Genomic DNA, 22,824 nt, shown 5'->3' with positions numbered 1-22,824 from the left:
CTTTGACCATTTCACACACATATACAGTGCATTCAGCTTATTCTCACGCCTTCATTTAACATTCTTTGATACCAATCACTTCAATAAAGACAGCTTGACCATACTAATGGTTGTGTCTGGAACATATCACTGGTATTACTGAGTGGCTCCTATGGCATTTCATAAAGAGAAGCACACTTTCTGTGATGTGAAGGTTGATCAGATTGCTGGCCAATCTGCCTACAGCTTCTTCCAATTGGTTTTGAAAAACACTAATGTTTGCTGTCTAGTTGCTTTATTTCCCTAAACATACAGAATGGTGATTTTATAAAGTTATACCACTTCCTAATAAACCAGTTTTTTATTAGTTACATTATTCCATGCTTTCATCCATTTATTCTTTTGTTACGCTGGAATTTTTACTCTCTGGGCAATGGAATTACTTAAAATTGGATTGCGACATTCTATTAACTATTTCTCAAACCTTCTGTGACAGGATACTCCTGACTCACCTTAGACACATTTTGTTTCAAAAACCTGTCTTCTTCAACAAGCCTATATTATATTTCATACAAAATGTTCTGATTTAATATGCTCTATTTACAAATAAAAACTTGGTACATGCTGGAATACCTTCTGTTATCATTTTCTATCTTGAAAAGGAAGTTATTTATTTATCCCAAAATTCAAACACTCTAAACCCATTCTTCTTACTCACAAAAGGATGGAGGTCTTTAAATGTCTTCAAAATTTTTATTTTCCTAATTCTTCCTTTCTTTCTAAACCAAGTTTCTCTCTGACTTCTCAGCCACGTTATTTGTGTGCACCAACACTATTAATTCACCTGCATATCCATTTATTTACATAAGCAACATTATCAAACACAGATTTGATGTCACATTATAGCTTTCCAATATTTTTCTGAATAAACTAGAATTCAACTGGCTATCATCTTCAGCCCTTCTTTCTACCAGTCTGCCCAGACTCATGTACCATCTCTCTGACACTCATTCTAGTCCTTTCAGACTAGAAGTAGCACAAAAAGAATGGAATGTTCTCCTAAATTTCCATGCATCTGCTTATACTACAGCTTCAGCCCAAACTGTTTTGGGACTAGAAAGACCCCAAGATCAAGTTGAATGATCATAATCTTCTAAGTTCACATAGAGTAACAAAAACTACTTTCTGTATTGCATTTTAACTTTTCCTTACCAGTGTATGTGTAATATATATACCTACCAACTAGCTTAAAAGCTACTCAGGTACTAAGATTCTATCTTTTTATTGTTTTTTGTTTTGTTTTGTTTTTTGTTTTTCAAGACAAGGTTTCTCTGTGTAGTCTTGACTGTCCTAGATTCACTTTGTAGACCAGGCTGGCCTCGATCTCACAGCGATCCGCCTGCCCCTGCCACCCAACTGCTAATATTAAAGGTGTGTGCCACCATGTCCGGCTCTGAGATTCTTTCTTATTGTGAACAGCAGTGACTAATTGTGTCAGAGCACACGCATTATAAAATAATAAAAGAGGGGAGATGGAGAGATGGCCTACGATTTAAGAGTACTGGCTGCTCTTCCAATGGAACAAGTTCAATTCCCAGGACCCAAATGGTGATGCACAAACACCTGTAACTCCAGTTCCAGAGGACCTGATTCCTTCTTCTGGCCTCTGAAGTCATTTCATACACATGGTGCACAAACAAACTTACAGGCAAAATGCCCATACACATAAAATAAAAATCTAAAAAATTTTAAGTGCTTAAGTTTAAAAATTATTTTATATTTTTCATAAATGAGGATTTGTAATATGTATGATCCCAATCTTCTCATCACTTTGCTTACCCATTTAAGAGAAAATGGACACCAAATGCCAATTCCATATACCAGTTTCCTACAGACAATATTTGTGAAAAGACAAAACCACTTGCAAGCTACATTTATTCCAAACAAAAGAATAGAATTTTTTAAAGGTTATATTTCTCATAATTAAATCATAAAATGCCCCTCAAATATAAGGAAATTTCTATTTCTCGAGTGAATCCATATACTGTTTACTTACCAGGTTCTTACTATAATACTCCCACAGAATGGTAACAATTGAAATGTTTGGTTCCCAGAAATCACAAAGTGTCAAACAACAATGAAGATACATTCGTAACTGTTCTTCTAAAATACTATCCTAAAAAGTAAAACTGAAGTCATAAAGGAGTAGATGGCTCTGATAACATGATTATCATCTGATAGATACTGAACGACCTACCACTAAAGAGAATATGAATGAATACATACATATGATCAAATTATGACCTTTCGCAGTCTTCAGAATACAAAGTCTAAACCAACATAAAGAAAACAAAATTCATTTTGGAGACCATTAGCATATTCAAATAATGGAAATTTTATAATTCAGTTACTTAAAACTGATGTTAGAAACCCAAGGAACCAAAAATAAAAAGGGGGGGTGGGGGGAAGAAACCTAACTAAAGGAGTATAAAACGATCTAATAATTAAAATGTATTTTTAAAAAAACCAGAAAGCTGGTGCTGGTCTAACTGGATGTCTACATGTAGAAAAATGAAATTAGATTCATATTTATCACCATGTACAAAACTCAAATCCAAATGGATTTAAAGACTTCAACACTAAATTGAGAGACACTAAATTGGTTAGAAGAAAAAGTGAGGAAGAGCCTGGAACACATCAGCACAGGAGACAACTTCCTCAACAGAACACCAACAGCTCAGATCTTAAGGTCAACAATCAATAAATGGGACTTCATGAGGCTGAGAAGCTTCTGTAAGGCAGAAGACACTGTCAACAGAACAAAGTGACAGACCACAGACTGGGAAGAGATCTTTACCAATCCTACATCTGACAAAGGTCTAATACCCAAAATATATAAAGAACTCAAGAAATTAAATACCACCAAATCCAATAACCCAATTAAGAAATGGGGCTCAGAACTAAACAGAGAATTCTCAACAGAGGAATATCGAATGGCTGAGAAACACTTAAAGTAATGCTCAACATCTTTAGTCATCAGAGAAATGCAAATCAAAATGACTCTGAGATTCCATCTTACTCCCATAAGAATGGCTAAGATCAAAAACTCAAGTGACAGCATATGCTGGCGCGGATGTGGAGAAAGGGGAACACTCCTTCATTGCTGGTGGGAATGCAAACTTGTACAACCACTTTGGAAATCTATCTGGCACTATCTCAGAAAACTGGGAATAGGGCTTCCTCAAGACCCAGGTATTCCACTCCTTGGAATATACCCAGAAGATGCTCCAGCACACAACAAGGACATATGCTCAACCATGTTCATAGCAGCCTTATTCATAATAGCCAGAACCTGGAAACAACCTAAGTGTCCCTTAGTAGAGGAATGGATAAAGAAACAGTGGTACATTTACACTATGGAATACTACTCAGCTATTAAAAACAAGGAAATCCCAAAATTTGTGGACAAATGGATGGAACTAGAAATGATCATACTGAGTGAGTTAACCCAGAAGCAAAAAACTCAAACGGTATATACTCACTTATCATTGGACACTAGCCCAAGAGGCATATCCCATGAAAGTCTTTACTTACCAGGAGATTAGGATAAATGTGAGGACATCTATTGGGACTCTAGGTGAGAGAAGTATGGTCGAATGGGGAAATAGAAGGATCCAGAGGGTCCTAGAAACCTACAAGAAGAACATCAGGACAAGCAGATCTGGGCCCAGGGGTTCTGCTCAAACTACTGCACCAACCATGGACAATACACGTGCAGTAAACATCAAACACCTAATCAGATCTAGCCAACGGACAGGACATTCACCACAGTTGAGTGGAGAGCGGGGACTAACTCTAACATGAACTCTGGTGCCCCATATTTGACCACTTCCCCTTGGTGGAGAGGCCTGGTGGCACTCAGAGAAAGGGTAAGCAGGCTACCAAGATGAGACTTGATAGCCTATGACCATATAGTGAGGAAGAAGGTCCCACTCAGTCACATAGGGAAAGGGAATAGGGTGAAAGCAGGAGGGAGGGATGAACGAGAGGATACAAGGGATGGGATAACAATTTAGATGTAATCTGAATAAATTAATTTTTAAAAATCAGAAAGCTGGGTTATCTTAAGAAGATAACCAAATTCTTTCACAGGATTACAATATTGCTCCTAGGAAAACCATAAAGTTGGTGTTGGGAAGTAGTAGTGTTGCAGTCTTATCTAACATCCACGGGGGTGTAGTACCACAAAGGAAGGAAGGAAGAAAGAAAGAAAGAAAGAAAGAAAGAAAGAAAGAAAGAAAGAAAGAAAGAAAGAGAAAGGAAGAAAGAAAGAGAAAGAAAGGAAGAAAGAAAGAGAAAGAAAGAAAGAAAGGAAGGAAAGAAGTACTTAAAACCTAGTGTGTAGAACTAAAACTACTGTTCTTCATAGGAAAAAATGCTTTCCTAAAAGTCAAACAAATATTTCCCAAAAGTATTGACAAATATTAATTAAATAAGATTCCAGTAAAAGACACATATATGTTTTGAACAATTAAGTGAAAATAAACTAAACAATTTGTGGTCTCTTTACTATCTAGAATGTTCTTATCTGGAATAGCCTCTTTGGCTAGGGAAAAAAAAAAAAGGATCTGGAACAGTATTTGCTTAATTACAAGTGCAATGGAATTCCTACCACTTTTATTTGAAAACTACTAATATTTAGAAGGTCTTATTTCAAACATACCTAGCAATCCAAAGCAAATGGCCTCTGCCACTGATGGAGCTCATACTGAAATGCAAGAACACTGTCAGATTCTAACCTTTCAGGGGTATACAAGCAAGTACATACAAAATGATGCACTACTAATGTTTGTTTGTAATATAGGTTTTAAGCATGAGGGGTAAGAGAAAGAGAGGTACTCCAGAAGAAAGACACATCTCAAAACATAGGTGTAGGCTTCTCAAGTTCCCTCAAATTTATTTATCTTTAATAACCACTTAGCTCTCCCAACAAGACTGGTCTTAAGAACTCCAGCAAGGATGGGAATGGCAGTGCATGCCTTTAATCTCAGGAGGCAGAGGCTAGCAGACTACTGTGAGTTCAAGGCCAGCCTGGTCTACAAAGTAAGTCCAGGACAGCCAAGGCTACACAGAGAAACTCTGTCTCGAAAAACACACACAGAAAGCTCATTTGCCGGGTGGTGATGGCGCACGCCTTTAATCCTAGCACTCGGGAGGCAGAGGCAGCCAGATCGCTGTGAGTTTGAAGCTAGCCTGGTCTACAAAGTGAGTCCAGCAAGTACTCCTCTACTTACTTAATATAATTTGATGCAATAATATAGTATATATTACATAATATAGTATATAATATACACATATTCTTACACTGAAAGAATGCCTGAGGAAAAAATCCAGAGGACTATTTATTATTACAAGGCTACCTCTTCCACTAGAAAGGTACTACTTTGACTTTAGAAAAAACCTAAACTGACAGAGAATACATCTTGAATTGGTAAAAGTTCCAAGTGACAGAGTCAATCTTGGTTTGGTCACTGAGACCCCAAGCCAGGTAAACCAAGATGATCAGTCATCTAACCTGCTTTTAAGGAGTACATATCTTGAATCTTAAAAATGGCTTCAACTGCCACCATTAAAATGCTGTAAAAGTACACTTACGTATTGAAAAATCAAGATGAGCAGAGGAAAAGAGCACCCACTTAGCAAGCAGGTATTAGGTCTAGTCCTTATGTGTCCAAGTCTTAAGTTACAGGGACTCAACATCCAAAGAGGGTAGGGTATGTGAAATAGCAATTAAAGCATTAATTAATTAGGGTATTAATTAAAAGCAAGTATTTCTATGGAAAGGAGTTAAATGACAAATTCCCTCCTGTTGTCCCTGACTAATATGAGTGTGTCTATATAAAAACAGTCTATGATAAAGACCTGAAAACCTCTGTAAATTCATATGATTTTATGAAAAAAAAGTTTAATTCTTAAATCCAAAAGAGAGAAAACAAAACAAAAGGCTAGGAGGAGAAATTTTCAAGCACACAAGCAATTACACCTTAATTAGGAAGCTGACACTCCCAGTTTCTGACTCAAATGTAGAAACTGTTACTAGAGAAATGGGTCCCATCCAGACTCTACAGAAGTTACTTCTACATGGTTTGAACAAAATTCTGTGAGTCTCTAAAACTGAATTTAATTTGGAGTGGGGAAGACTCAGAAGAAGGAGATGACATAAATGAAATTCTAAAAAGAAAAAAAATTAAAGAATGATTTAGTATCTGATACAAATGACAATGGCTAATGAAATATGTATTTATTTCATGACTACTTCTTGATTTCAATTCCTGAAATAGAAGATACATGTTAAGGAGTGTTTTGGGTTACTAAATCAATATATTCTAAAACAGAGAAAGGCAATTAAAATTATATAAGAAAATATGAAACAAAAATAGCTTTTACAATGGTTAGAATATTTTAAAATAAAATTAGGTCTCTCATAACATTCTTAATTCCTTGGTATTCTACCAAACATCCAGCTCATAACAGGAAATGTTGATGTAATAACTAGAAGCATTTATGTTCATGTACAGCTAACAGCCCATGTAACTTCAATTATTTACAATGTTTTCAAATATTCAGCTTTTTGGTCTGGAGAGATGGCTTAATGGCCAAATATATCACTTCTATAAGCAAACACACAAAGGCATCTTCTTATATTACAATATTTACACCTCTTCAAGTTTTAAATAATCTTCGCTAACAGAAAAGCAATTTATTCCCCAAATTAAAAAATATTCCACACTATAACCTTCCATAAAGGGTTACTTACATTATAGAACTTTACAGAGCTACAACATATTTAAAGATGAGATGAACAGTACACTTAAAACTATTTTAAAGGAGGTCAAGTCTGACCTCTGGGCCATGAAGCACTACATTAACAGCTCTGCGGAAAGAAAAATGATAAGGTATGAAATGAGTGCTCAGAAACGAGGACCTTATCAGTGAGAATGTGATTCAAGCCTGTAAGACAAATTGCTCAGCAAGGCAAGTCACCTTCCTGCTGTGAGGAGGATAGAGCTGCATTTCCAACACTACTGACTATCTCCTTCATCATGTCGCCTGGCTGGCTATCATACAGTCAAGGAACAGCTTATAACTCCAAAGCATCGTCCACGTATTTTGAATATATTCTTTCAAAGTCACCAACTAAGATAATTATCTTTGTCCTTTAACTGACAAATTCAGTGTTAAAAATAAAAATCTTTAAAGGATTTAATATGAATTACTGTGAGTTGACCCTTCAAAGAATCTCAGATTTGTTTAGCTCTTGTAAGTAAAATTTATACTATAAAATGCAGAAGTCACACCCTGCCTGTTTTAGCTGTATACCTACCTGAACAGTGACAGACTGTTTCAAAACTTCTTCTATAAAGCTCCAATTTGATTCCATCTGTCTCTGAAAACGAGAAAACAAAACTGTGTTGAAACTGTTGCTCTCGATTATGCACATATGTAAAGTTCTAAGTGTGGAATTCTATCATTAAAATACCTTTGTAATTTCTTTAATTTCTTTCAGTAACTCACCTGACATATTTGGAAAAAATAAATCCTAAATTATTCTAATGTAATAGATACCATACCTGGACTTATTTTATAAAAGTAGTATTCCCGTAGGTTTACACAGACTTTAAATACTTAATTTGTTACATATAATCTAACTAAAAAAATTATATTAAAAATGTATTTTTTAAGTTTACTTGCCAGTCTTCCCTACTCTCCTTACACAAGAGGTTTTCCTCCATTTTATTTGTAATATCCCAAAGATAGTCTACTTTATTAAACTAAAACTTATGTAATTTTACATATAAAGAAAACTTGATAATGCCTTCATTTAGGAAATGGTCATCTATCTGGAAATTCCAATTCTATGCATAACTCTGCAGCAAGGAAGAACGCTACAGTGGACTTTAACAAAGGTTTGCAAAATCTCACTTCTCTAACAAGAAAGCCTGGAGGATGTTCTTGGAGACTGAGATATGTGGATACTGGTCAAAACGGGAAGCAAAGGAGGCACTTTAAAAAGCAAGCAAGTAATTTCCTATGTAGAAAAAGTGTGAAAAGCAATTTAAACTTCAAAAAGCAAAGCTACAGTCCTTAAAAAAAAAAAAAAAAAAAAAAAAAAAAAAAAAAAAAAGGAAAACTACAGCACTTTGTGGTTCAAACCTTTGACACCAGCAGTTGGGAAGGGCAGATCACTTTGAGTTCAAGACCACCATTGTCTTGTCCTGTTCCAGGACAGCCAGGGCCATAGGGGGTCCATCTCAATCAATCAAGGTACAGACTGCTATCAGACTGTCAGGTGACTATGTGTATAAAAATAAACTCCAATGAATAAGAGCTATGTTCACTACTTGTGATTTGAAAAGGCTGGAAAGTATTCACATAAGACACTAGCTGCACCAGATCAGTATTTCCTTAGTAAGAGGAGCACAATAACAGCAGTAGTCAGCTCTGACTATTGTTCTGAAGCATCTATATAGTTCCCTGCCCTACCATAAATAGGATGCTTATCAACAGACCACCAATACCAATGTGAGTGGCAGCATATCACTTTGAACCTTCCATTTGATAACACTTTATTTTAAAATTTAATCAAGGAAACACTGCTACCATAAGCAGGCCTGAAGCCCACAGGATGGCAAACTAAAACATTCTGCCAAAATTAAATCTTCCAGTCCCAGGTAAGCCTTCTGGAGCTGCCTCTTAAGTGACAACAGACTAAAACTCCATGGAAGATCCTGAGCCAGGAAGTGCCTACATAATGCCATTTAAAAAAACAAAACAAAACAAAACAAAAACAACAACAACAACAAAAAAAAACCAACTCTTAGAAACTGAGTGAGATGTGTATTGATTCATTTCACTACCTTTTTTTTTTTTGTCATCTAACAATTACTATAATAATGATGTAGTTACTTTTAGCAAAATAATCATTCATCTCGGAACACTTGAATACTAAGGCCTGAAAGAACGCCTTGGTTTGGAGGCTTGAGGATATGACAGAACAGGAGCTGGTCATACCCATGGAGTCTTAAGGCAGGGTTTGATCAAGCCCCACAGACCAACAGTGTGACTTTGGGTCAGCTGGCCTAGAGATCAACTATGCAGGCAGTTACAAGTCATGGATATATAATGAAGTTTTAAAAACAAAAAAACTATGAGCACTGAAAATGGAGCAAAATCCTTGGTTAAGAATACACTAAGTACTGTCACACATCAATGCCAGAATATCAGTATGCCCTGACTCCCCATGAGAGAATAAATGAAACTTTTCATTTGGTAGTCCACCTGTTCTCTGCCCTCAGTACTTCTAACCCATTCTAATTTGCTTTTGTTTTTAATTTAATTTTTTTACATCCCAGTTTCCCCTCCCACATCCCCTCTCAGTTCTTGGCCCCATCAAATCTGCTCTTCCATTTATTTCTCTTCAAGAAATAAGAGGCTTGCCATGGATATCATCCAGCCATGACATATAAAGTTGCAGTAAAACTAGGCAGCTCCCCACGTATTAAGGCTGGATGAGGCAACCCAATAGGAGGAAAAGGGTCCCAAAAGAAGGCAACAGAGTCAAAGGCAGCCCCTGCTCCCACTGTCAGGAGTCCAACAAGAAGAGCAAGCTACATAATTGTCACATATTTGCAGAGTGCCTAGGTCGGCCCCATGCAGGCTCCCTGGCTGCTGATTCAGTCTCTGTGAATCCCTATAAGCCCAGATTAGTTGCTTCTGTGGGTTTTGTGGTATCCTTGACCCCTCTGGTTTTTATAATCCTTCCTCCCCATCTTCTGCAGGATATTCCGAGCTCCACTGTGGGTCTCTACATTTGTGTCTGATTTGCTAGATGAAGCCTCTCTAATGACAATCTATTAAGTATAACAAAATATTATTAGAAATCATTTCATTGACTTTTTTTTTTCCATTCATGTTTGGGTTTGTCCCAGGTCTCTGGGCTGTCTAGCCTCTGGGTCCTGGCCTTCCAGGCAGTGACAGAAGTGAGCTCCTAAAGCTTTACATCTGTAATAGCCAGAAACCAGAAACAACCTATACGTCCCTCAACCAAAGAATGGATAAAGAAACTATGGTACATTTAAACAACAGAGTACTACTCAGCTATTAAAAACAATGACATCATGGAATTTGCAGAAAAATGGATAGATAGAACTAGAAAAAAAAAAATCATCCTGAGAGAGGCAACCCAGACCCAAAAAGACACACATGGTATGTAGTCACTTATAAGTAAATGTTAGCTGTAAAGTAAAGGATAAGTATGCTATAATCCAAAGACCCAGAGAAGCTAAGAAACAAGAACAGTTCAAGGTGTGTGGGTGTGTGGGGACGGGGTGGGGACATGACACATGAGTCTCCCTGGGAAGGAAAAACAGAATAGAGTTCAGGAAGGGATGGGAGACAGAAACAGGAATGATCAGGTGGAGGGGAGGGGGAAGGAGTACTGGGAAAGAAACTGGAATGGGGGGGGGGGCAGGGGGGGCAGGGGGCTAGATCTAGGGGATGAGGTAGAAACCTAGTGCAATGAAACTCCCAGGAATCTAGGTGACCCTACCTAAGACTCTGAGCAATGAGGGATATATGGAGCTTGAACTAGCCATCTCTTGTAACCAGGCAATATTTCCAGTGAAGGGATTTGGATACCAACTCAGCCACATAACCTTCAACCTTCAATTTATCCTGCCTACAAGATGTGCTAAGGTAAAGGTAGCATAGAAACTGTGGGAATGGCAAGCAATGACTGGTCCAACTTGAGACTCGTGTCTAGGTTGCTGTGGTAAGCGCCACGACCAAAAGCAGCTTGGGGAGGGAAGGGTTATTCTATCTTACAACTTGCAGATCATTATGAAGAGAAGAAAACACCACCGCCAGGGCTAAGTAATCAGGAACAAATTTTTGTTTACAACTAGAACATATTAATGAGTACATTTCAACTGTCCTATCAAGGCATTTAAATCACAAGAATGTCAGAGGAGTGTAATTCTTACACAAATAATTTCAAAATGTAGACTATATGATGGCTATAATCTAAATAAATTAAACTATATGTCCAAAGAAGAAAATAGATGAGGGAAATCTTACAAAGATCCACCCCTAGATGAAGGGCTGCAAGCAAATAATGGCTGCTATGAGAGGCAGAGTTGGTCTTCTCCAGGAATGAGCCCCTAACCCAACATCAAAGAGCAAGTGGCCAGCCCTAAACACATATCCATAGACGCATCATTAAGTGGGCTAAACAAGTTATATATTTACATGTATGTATACATATAACAATAAAAAACCTTTTCTTAAAAAAAAAAAAGGGTAACTACCATGCTCAAATCCAAGATAAGAAAAGAGAGTAGCAAAAAATTTTTTTACTTCTAAAAAATAATTTAAATTTAAGCAAGACAGCATTTTTCTTATTTATTACTTCACCATAATAATGCCCACATGTCTAATTTCTAAAAGTTAAGTCATATAGAATATAGAGGTCATTAGCCTGGGACTATGTTTTTTATTTTTCATTCTGCCATTAAAAAGCAAGATGCTCATTTAAACTTTGTAGGTAGCAGGTCCACAAGAAACAGAAAGACACTCTCACTTTCTACCTCCAGCAGACTACTTGGGACTATGTAACTCTCATTTTAAGGCTACATTTCGTACCTTTTATTTAGTTGTGATTTCAAATGCTTTAAAAAACAGCATTAGTACTTGACTGATTACCCCATGTTCTAGTAAAAAAAAAAAAAAAAAAAAGTAAAAATTGATCCTTGCAATGCCCAAAAGTAATAAATGTCTTTAAACTGTGTTTGGTTTTAAAATAGATTGACTAGGATTTTAAGAGGATGACAAACACTCACCTAGACTGTGAGAATAACATCAAACAGAAATGAATAAAATGCTAGAGCTTCTAATATAAGAACTGAGATACCGTATTTTTTTAATGGGCTTATAAAAAGATACTGGCTAATTTTCTGATTTTAATTTATACACAGTAATTTTCCAAGTTTCAGAAACTTAAAAAATTTTTTAAAAATCATATCAGAAAGTTACTAAAAACATAAAGATTTCACAGCAAAATTTGGGAGAGGTTGAAACATTTAATTTTGTCCTCTAGCCCAACTCACTATTCTTATCATCCTTCACTCGTTATTCTTCAGTAGAATAAAGACACTACTATATAATCACTTTCTACGGGATAGCTGGCTACATCAGTACATCGTAAGGAAGAAAAGGCATTAAGGCAAATTTCAAACTTATGATTTAATATATCTCAGATACAAATTAACATCTGTTCATAATTGCTCTTGAAGGTTATCAACCAATATGTCTTTATAGTAATAGATAAAAATGATCATCTAATTTACTAATGAGGTAACTTGAGAATAAAAGTGAAAATAAGAAAGGAAGAATGTCAGCTGGCATTAAATGAACTGCCTATGGCAAATTGGAGCACATGGCTAACCCACCAAGGATTGACCTGTAAAGAGTTCATCTTTCAGAGAGCACTTTAAAGGGCAAAAATGACCCTTAGTCACTAGGTATCTCTACTTCTTTACCTACAAAATGGTATGTCATTTTTTTTCTCCTACTAATAATCACTGGGATACTAAATACACTGTAAATACAAAATGTATTTCACACCAAATAAAAACTATTACTAATGGAAAAGCTAGGCTATTTTTCTTTTTAAGCCATAACAAAGCTTAGAAATACTGGAAATTCTGAGAGTATCCATCTAAAAGCTACTTTTATTTTACATGTATATACATATATATACATATATATATATATATTATAATTTTTATCACAGAAAGCTTCTGTTTTTAAATGTGGCAGTTTCCTTTAAAAATAAGAAACAAGATTTTAAAAAAATATTTTTAAATATTTTGACAAAAAAAAATCATATAGGAACAGGGTAAAATATACATTCATTTACCAGCTTGACTCCATGCTAATAAAAGTAATAACCTCCAGAGTTCTCAGAATGAACCACCAGGACAATTCATATGTGATGGCAATGACAAAACACTTGAACTATCAGTCAACAACAACTGAAATATAGTACTCACTACAAAGAATGTTACTACAGTTCCTATAATAAATAAACTAATAAATTAATAAACTAAAAGCATGTTCCCTGAAGCAAGAAAGTACAATATATTTCATATAAATCCTCTTATCAACACACATTATAACACCATATATATGTGTATATATATACATATATATTATATATAACACAACTCAGAAGTGCACACTGTCTAAAATAGGGAGTGTGTTCTTAGAGGAATTAGTGTTGAACAGGAAGAGATATAACAATGCTTATGTTAAGACTTCAGAATTATTGGCAATTGTTTTAGATGCTAAAAGATGTTAAATATCAGCATACTATTCCACAGAAGTCATCAGTTAATAGGTCATAAAAAGAATTATAACAACTGCTAACATTTAAGTATTTACTATATTATCAGTAAGGATCTGCAGAGTTGAGGTCTAGAAAGCTGCTTGTTTTATTGCTGGGGCAGAGTTTTGAGACAGGAGTGCACCCCACAGTTCAGGCCGACATACAGCTGCTACAGTAGGGGTATTTACTATATATCAGCAAGGGTCTACAGAGCTCAAGTCTAGAAATTTGCTTTTTTTTTTATTTGGAGAAAACTGAGTTCAGACTGCCCTGGTACTCACTGTGTAGCCTCAGCTGGAACTCACTATTAAGCTTAGGCTAGCCTAGAATTCGCTATGCAGCCTAGGTTAGTCTTGAACTTATGTCAATCCTCCTGCCTCAGACTTAGAAGTCTGAATTTCATGGAACCAATATATTGGTATAATTCTGTTATTTTCTGAAAATTGGAGAAATTATATATATATAGAAACTATAAACACCAAATAGGGTTTCAAATAAATTTACTAGGTGATTTAAGTCACAAGAGTAATACTACAAAAGAATGTTTCTTTTTTTATTACATATATTTTTCATATACATTTATATTATTACACATATATACATAAACTACCTACAGCAAGAAGAACCATGAAACAATCAGGAATTATATAAATGTTACATTCTTAGTGTTTTGGCAGCCTTGAAGAAAACATCTTTCCTACCTTGTGCATTTAAAAATTCTGAGTGTAAATCAGTATCTATCATATCTCATAATTTATCTATCTAGACCTAAAACCATCTTAACCTCTAAGCAAGTAAGCCTAATTGTAAAAGTAAACTGGTCTTCAACCCCATCAGAGACTTGAGAAGGAATAAAATTGTAAATACAAAATAAGTTCAATTCTAGATACAGTGGTATAGAACCCAAACTCAAGGTCACTCTTCACACACTCCACACATATTTCCACTCGAATATGAGGCACTTGCACCCACAACTCAACCACAACATAAGGTTTACTTCCAACACCTTGAAAGTGCCACTGCAGGCTGTCTAGAACAAACAAGGTATACAAGTTAATTGCCAGCTGATATTAAAAACAATGTTTCTAACTAAAAACATTAATAGAATAGATAAAAATCTGTCTTCTTGTTTGAAGCAAACTTGATAGCTGTTAAATAGGCTAAACTGAGAAAAGCAGGTAATTCTAAAGAAATGTTATACAAAAGAGGCATTTATACGATTGTGTGGGTTGTGCACCACTACAGTGGCCTGCAGCAAGCCCAAAGAGGACAGCAGATTCCTTGGAGCTAAGGTTACAGGCAAGCTATGGACCTCCAAGTGTGGGTGCAGGGAACACAACTCAGGTCTTCTGCTTGAGCGGTATGTGTTCCAGCCCCAAAAGAAATACTTTCATTACATATATACAAAACCAACTGATTCGTTTCTGGGAAACATATACTTTCCCTTTGACACTCTTGCAGTATTTATGATTAGAAACAAACTTTTGAGCAAAGCCAACCCATGATCTTTTCCATGAGGAAATAGGGGATCAGAAAAGCTTAAGCAGTGCCAGCATTAAAAACCAAGTGTTTTAAGACTTGCTTTTCAGTTACCAAACAATAAAAATATGAACTTCGAGATTAGATGTTTATAAAAATTATATAGAGAGAAATACAAAAGAAAAGTCACTTCCCCGTGACCTGAGTTTTTATTTACATTTTACTTCCCAACAGATGCAAACCTAAATCTTACCATTTCATCTGCTACACCATGGCGATCAATCTGGTACAGGGATGCTACATGAACACTAATCCACCAAGTAAAGCCTAATGGATCCTTGGCCTGGGTTAGAGAAACAGAAGGTCTTCTTTGGTCACTGGATTTTTCAAAAAGTGTTTTAAGTAGTTTATTCAACCAATTCCAAAATGACTATAGAAACAAAAAGAACATAATTCAGTTAAATTAAGATACTATTTTAGTGATGTTTGACTTAAAAGTTTTTCCTGTTCATAATGAAGTATACATACAAAACAGAGCATCACTTATGAACCTTGATGTGTATATTTTAAAGGTGTCTTTTGTCAACACTCTACAGAATGGTCTGAAAGTATATCTCTAAATATATCATCTGGCAATCCTTGTAAGAAATGATTAATAAAACTTTTAACTCAATAATCTTATACTGTACTTCTATCTGCAAACCTATTGTATTTACAAATGTTTTCCTTTTGGTTGCATATTATTTCTGAGTCTATTCTTAATGGTGACCTTAAAAATAACAAGACAAAAGCAGTTTTTTTAGATAAAACAGCACTCTTAGAAAATTCATTCATTCATGCCCAACCTAGTTTACATGCTAATATCATTGCAATTTGAGAGTTTGTTTTTTAAAGAATTAAACCTAGGGCTTTGTCTGTGCCAGGCAAGTTTGCTCTACCACTGAGCTCTATTCAAGGCTTTTTAAAATGTTTTTTTCTATGGCAGGGCCCTGCTACATTGTCAGACTGGTATTACCTATAGCCACCATAAATTACTTATTTCCTGTTTTCTGTATATTCTTTCCCATACTTCAGTCCTTTTCCACTCTAGTATCTGTTCTTCTATTGAAACTACCTTGGAGCATCTTTTTATGCTGTTTCACTGGAAATGGCGTTATTTACCTTTGTTGATGGAGATTTTTAAGATGATGAGTATGAGTTTGCTTGTTACAGTTCTTCCACTGGATTCCTCTATCTGCTGCTGAGAAGTTAGCTATTCATCAAAGGGGCACTTTTTCTCTGCAAGTCACGCTAGAGATTGAGTGCAAGTATTCTACTACTCTGTCACACCCAGCCCCTAAACTCACTCCATACTTTTGTTACTTATTTAATCTGTCTTTGAACTCGGTGGTGTCACTGCAATGTATAGGGCTTTTTTTTTCTTTAGTTTATTTATATTAAGTGGGTCCTTTGGGTTTCTTGATTTGATTCACTTTTATGAAAAATGAGAAACTATTCTACTATTTTTTGTTTTACTCCTCTCCTTTTCTAACAACAAATAAAAACATCATATAGCATGCTTCTTTATCTCCTCGTGTTTCTCTCCTTTGTATTATGCACAGTAACATTTACTCTAAGTCGTTCTGACACCATTACAGAACAGCCCTGAGCTGCCTTTGGTTACCATTTTGCTTCAGCATCTCTTAACTTATACCAGTTCTCAAATTTTACTATGCATAACCTTTATGTTTTAAAGAAACTGAAACATGACTCTTCATGATGATCTCACAGATTTGGGGCAAGAAAGCCACTGAGACATTCTTACTCTTTCACTGCATCACATGAGAGGCACATGGTGGCACCTTTTCCTACTTCAGGTGATTAATGTGGCATCTTTCAGACTACCTAGATCTATGGCATTACTGTTTTCATCTTTGTAACTGATAAATATTATGTAGAGATATCTGGAGTAAATATCTTTTTACTCCTAATGTCTCCTTAATTTTCTGTCTTCCTATCTTGCATCAAAACAGTTTCAGTGTGGCTTTTCACGTATCTCTGATTTAGAAGCATGTTAATGTTTCCTACGCTCAAAAATAATCAACATGTTTAGAAGGTATATTGAATGGAATATAAAAAGAAGTAACTGAAGGTATCTATATTTCAAATGGATAAAAGCACAGTACAAAGTTGAAGTACTAACTTAGATGGTAGAATATACAACTTGACTATGTACTTTTAAGGCTAAGCACAATTTATAAAGAACCATAAATAACAGGATTTCACTATTTAGCCTAGGTTATCTTAGAAATTGTGTTCTAGCTGCATCAGCATCCTGCGTGGTGGGATTATAGATGCTTACAGTAACATGCCTTAACTGCACACATACCCCTGTGACTTTAAGTTTTACCCTAACAGCAGTAGTCTCATGGATGCACATCTGTAACTACTGTATGAACCCATTTAAATTATGGATTCACATCTAGAACTACCCATGAACTCATTGAAACTCCTTTACAACCCTTTAAGATGTAACATCAAAAGTCTCAAATCATACATACATAGCTATTAAGACACCTAAGGGTAACTCTTGAGAAGGCCATACCCATGCTCTTGAGTGCCTTGTAGACTTCTCATAAGTGCCTCTACCTAACACCTACACTTACAACAATAAAACAAACACACTACTAAAAACCTCTTTATCTATCCTGAACATCCTTCTCCGGGAGCTAGCCCAGTTAATACACTTAATCCTTTCCTTCTACAATGCCCAAGATATAGCTTGGGTTCCATATCCAGTGCCAAACTATAGCCGCACTACCTGCACTATAACCAACCCAAGACTTCCGCCAAGATCTACCCTGCCCTCTTCCATCTCCACCACCACCTAGCTTGCCCCTTCTACACCACATTCCAACCTCTCCACTATGCCAGTCCTATACATCCTTTTCCAAGGTCTAGCCTAGTCTGGCCCTCTTCCCATTCCCAGCAATGCCCGGATTTACACCCACACTCCAGGCTTGGACCAAGACTGGATCCTGTAAACCAGTCTAGTTTCCTATATGCATTTGACATCATTCACCTAAGCCATAGCCAACCTCTAGACTCAACCTGACCACATAATCTCTCTTCTACCCTAACATCCTGTCCATATCAGACACAGAAATAACAAGAAAGCCATATGCCCAGATCTTACAGCAAAAATAAAATTATCAAAGGAAAGTCAGTCTCTCTGCTCCAAACCCAGGAGTCCTGTAGAAATGTTTGCCAAGACTTGGAATTTAAAATAATAATAAACTAAGGCATTTAAACACACACACACACACACACACACACACACACACACACACACACACACACACTTGAGAGGCAAAGGCAGGAGGATCACTGTGAGTTTGAGGCCAGCCTGGTCTACAAAATGAGTCCAGAACAGCCAGAGATACACAGAGAAACCCTGTCTTGAAGGAAAAAAAAAAAAAAAGAGTCGGGTGGTGGTGGCATACACCTTTAATCTCAGTACTTGGGAGGCAGAGGCAAGTGAATCTCTCTGATAGGCCAGTCTGGTTTACAGAGCAAGTTCCAGGACAGCCAAGACTACAGACTGAAACCCCTGCCTCAAAAAGACCAAAGATGGGAGGGGGGGGAGGGAGCGTGGGTTGGATAGGAGGGAGGGAAGGAGGAAAGAAGGAAGGAAGGAAGGACAGATAAGTCAGTCAGTAAGTAAAAAGATACAAAGAAACAGCTCAGTGAACTTAAAGAGAATAAATGCCTGAGTGATACCCAAACATACAACAAATATAGACAAACAAACACAAATATAAAGCTGATGGGAATCATAATATAGGACTTGAGAACAGAATTCAATACAGAACACTGAATAGAACTCAAGTTGAAATGAAGATGGAACTAAAAAACCCAATAACCCAAATAGAAAATTCAAAGGAAAGCCTTACAAGTAGAATGAATTGAGGAGATAGAACATAAGGCTTTGGGGGGATGGGGAGCACAGAGATGGATGAAATGAACAAAAACTATGAGAAAAAATTTAAAGGTATCAGAACACAGTCCAGAAATGGTGTCCTGTGAGAATTCGGAGGACTTGTGTGAACAGTCCAAGAAAACAGGGCAAGAAGACCTCAGTTTCTTCAAAACTGTTGTTCTTGGAATGTATTTTCATGCTCCTCACAGATGTAGTGAATTGGAGTGAGTTTACTTCAGATTATTCATTACAGCTTGCTGTTGCTATTCAATTAAATGTTTAAACTATCTTTTATACGTCTCTATGGAAAAACAATCTTTCCACATGCATACTGGCCTCTGATTGCACACAACTTGAACTCATGAGCACTTTACCCATTTGACCTTTCTTTTTTTTTTTTTATTTTATTTTATTTTTTTTGTGCTTTTTTTTTTTTATTAATTTATTCTTGTTACATCTCAATGTTTATCCCATCCCTTGTATCCTCCCATTCCTCCCCCCCCCCCCATTTTCCCATTATTCCCCTCCCCTATGACTGTTCCTGAGGGGGATTACCTCCCCCTGTATATTCTCATAGGGTATCAAGTCTCTTCTTGGCTACTTGCTGTCCTTCCTCTGAGTGCCACCAGGTCTCCCCCTCCAGGGGACATGGTCAAATTAATTTTTAGGTTATAAACTGTCTGAGGCGCAGAAAAAAGTTGGATATTGTGTGAGACTTTAGTCTGCCTTATTTATCAGCTCCTTACTCCCAGGTGCCACCATCTCCAGAGCAGTGATAAGTGGCACCAGAACAGGGACCTAAAGTTGGCTATAAGATAAGAGAGTGGGAACCCAAGTGCTTGCAAGTGTATGATTATAATCCCTGGTTCCCAGAAGAAACTTTAAATGCGGAAATACGGGACAGAGTCCGAAAGAATATTGAGAAGGTATACACTGAAGATCTCTATTCAGTTTTTGGTCACTTGGCATTAATTTGAATTGTCATCAAAATACTTAAGAAAGAAAAGAGGGCTATTAATCATGAAAAAGAGATGGGCAATTTCTTGAATGAATATAAACTGGATAATCAAATCTTAAAACTAGTAAAAAAGGCAAAAAAGGAAATTTTTCCAATTCATGCAAAATAGAATGTAAAAACAGCACTACAGACAACTATATTGCTAACAGTTGCCTCGGCTCCTTTACTGGAGCCTCCTTTAAATACATAATCTCCATTCCCTGAAGATGATCTGGAAGCATGAGGTGAGGAATTTGATACTCAGTCTTTAATTCTCTCCACCTTTTGATGCAGATTTTGGAGTCTATGAAAATGTTAAACTCAGAACCTAGCAAGCTAGAGCAGAGCAAGGAAAAGAAGATTACCAGTTCTTCCCTGGCCTTATGGGCTGCACTTGGTATTTCTAGTACAGCTTCTGCAAAACTGAAATGTCTACTAAGGATCCAACATGGATATAATCAAGTATTTTTTAAAAGGCCTGTTCTTCCTATGAGTCTACTGCTTCATACTTGTACTGAATATTGTTTTTGTTGAAGCAATAATGCACAATAATTTCCATATATAATTCATAATTATAAAGCCATATCACTTTCAAATAATTGCTAAAATGGTTGTTAGCCCCTCCCAACTTCTTCTCGGGCAAATGTAGCTTACAAATAAAGACCATAGAAAGTTCAATAACTAAGACTAAGAGATGACCCTGGAAATGTCACATATGAAAGGCTGACAGAGACTGGTAGATAGATGGGTATCAACAGATTATCAGTTGCTTTATGCTCCCACAGCTCTCCTACACATGGCTGCTTGAACACAAATTGATTTAATTACAGGTCTAGTTTATATAAAAATCCTATAAGGTCCCTTAAGTCTTATGTGGAATTCATAGGGAGACAGTGCTATTGAAAAACAAGTAAAAGAGGAACAAATTCAAGAGTTTGCCAATGAAGATTGCCAAAGAATAATCAAACCTCAGAAAAAGACGGAAAATGTTAGGGACTTCTGTAGAAATGTGGGGACCTATAAACAGCAATGACAGATGTCTACAAATTTTAACAACATAAACTTCCCTTACAACACTGAATGCTCAAAATCAACAAGTTTCTTGATTTAGTTTATGCCCAAAATGCAAAAAAGGGAAAACACTGGGCCAATCTGAACATGAAAGATTGCCGCCTAGCTACAATAATACCACCAGTCAACAACAGGGAAGCAGACTGAGGGTCCCCACTTTGGTCCTGTAAAATTAGAGGGTTTAATTCCAAAACCAGTTACATTTGCGCCAGTTTCAGGCTGTAATCAATCTACTCTTTTGTTATAAGCTGCTACTCAAGGAAGTGCTACTATTGACAGTCCTTGCCCTAGAGATACCCTTTCCCCTTTCCAGTGTCCTTTTCAAGTTACACACAGGATATTGGACCTGTACTGCTTAGAACAACTGGATTTCCATTGGGTTGCTGTAGTTTATTCATGAAAAGAATCATAGTTCATACAGGAGTCACTGATGAAGATTATGTAGGGAAATTTTTAGTTGTGATCACAGTGCCCACTGGCAATTTAAAGCAGAAGAAAAAAATTGCACAATTATTATTGCTTTATGTAGCACTTTCACGGAAAACTGCATTTCATGAGGGTAGTACAAATAAAATTGTAGCTTTAAGCAATTTATTAAAGGAAAATAATAAACCATTATTGGATTTAAAAATAAAAGAAAAAACTTTTTCAGGATTAATTCATTCTGGAGCTGATGTCTCTATTATAACCACAGAAGAATAGCCCTTCCAATGGCCTGTTATGGAGGTAAATTCAACCCTCAAAGCTTTAGGAACGTTGAGCACTATGGAGATTAAACAAAGTACTACAAAGTACAAAGACCTACAGCCTAATATTCGTCATGTTCAAATAAATCTTTGGAGAAATGACTTTCTACAACAAACTAATGCAGAAATCTATATTCTCACTTCTAGTGCTCCCTCCATATCCTTCACAAGCACTCAGAATTTTCCCACACTGGACCATGTTCCAACAGAAAGGAACGTACAGGCAATAGGGGACACCATGAAAAGAACAAACCTTTTCATTACAGCCATCGATGAAGGAGAAGAACCAAGTTATTGGCATAGACTAGATCTTCAACAATATCGTAGAAGAAAATGTTTCCAAACTAAAGAAAGACATATTTAAACAGATATAAGGTGTTTTATTTTCTTTGAGGCTGTTGGAAATGGGAGTGTATCTTTTGATCAGTTGTGTCACTAGAGAATCTTGACCAAAAAGGTCTCTAACCAAACAAACAAAGAACCCAACACCAAGCATGAGAAGCCCTCTTTTGAGTTGTTTAGGGTTCCTCATGAGACTCCTATAACACTTAGGATATTGCTACTAATACTAGTTTCCCAACCAGAGGTTGAAGGTACATCTCTACTAAAAATGATGCACTTTAGACACAGGGGTCAGATGACCAAATGTCAATCTGACTTGAAAACCTCCTCCGTGAAGGCTAGCTTTCGTGTTACCAGAACGTTCCATGCAAGTTTCTAACAGAAGGAAGCAAAAGTACTACCACCTATGACAAACTATGAACTACAATAACCAGAAAGATATGATAACAATAAGGGTGCAGTATTCACACCTGGCAATAAGAAACAGCTCTCTAACTGGACTTAAGACCTCCACTCAAGAAGGAAATCACACCTGGTACCAGAAACCTAACCAACCTCTCTGGGCTAGTAGTTATAAATCTTGAAGACAAAACGACAACTGCCCTTTACTAAACCTGCGTAACGCCTAACTACATTCTAAAACTCTGTCCTTACACCCACAGGTACATGTAGTTCTCACCCCTCCTCAATAAAACTCATCTTTCCAACAGTGGAGACCATTACCAAAAAACCAACAATTATCAAAATGAAAAGTGGTGGAACTCAGTCTAACCTGACAATATCAACAAGAAACTAATGCACTTATGGA

General features: G+C 36.5%; 1 protein-coding gene across 1 annotated transcript in view; it reads right to left on the bottom strand.

The window, feature by feature from the left end:
• Mms22l (MMS22 like, DNA repair protein) overlaps positions 1 to 22,824 on the bottom strand; it is a 117,837-nt gene that overhangs the window by 80,611 nt on the left and 14,402 nt on the right. The window contains exons 9-11 of the mRNA XM_051160899.1: positions 15,156 to 15,332; positions 7,364 to 7,426; positions 2,036 to 2,155 (exon numbers count right to left, since the gene is read on the bottom strand). Coding sequence (XP_051016856.1) covers positions 2,036 to 2,155; positions 7,364 to 7,426; positions 15,156 to 15,332 — 360 coding nt within the window. The remainder of the gene's footprint in view (positions 1 to 2,035; positions 2,156 to 7,363; positions 7,427 to 15,155; positions 15,333 to 22,824) is intronic.

The sequence above is a fragment of the Acomys russatus genome, chromosome 2, assembly GCF_903995435.1.
Source record: "Acomys russatus chromosome 2, mAcoRus1.1, whole genome shotgun sequence".
NCBI classification, from domain to species: Eukaryota; Metazoa; Chordata; class Mammalia; order Rodentia; family Muridae; genus Acomys; species Acomys russatus.
This window is presented reverse-complemented; position numbering and strand designations above follow the sequence as displayed.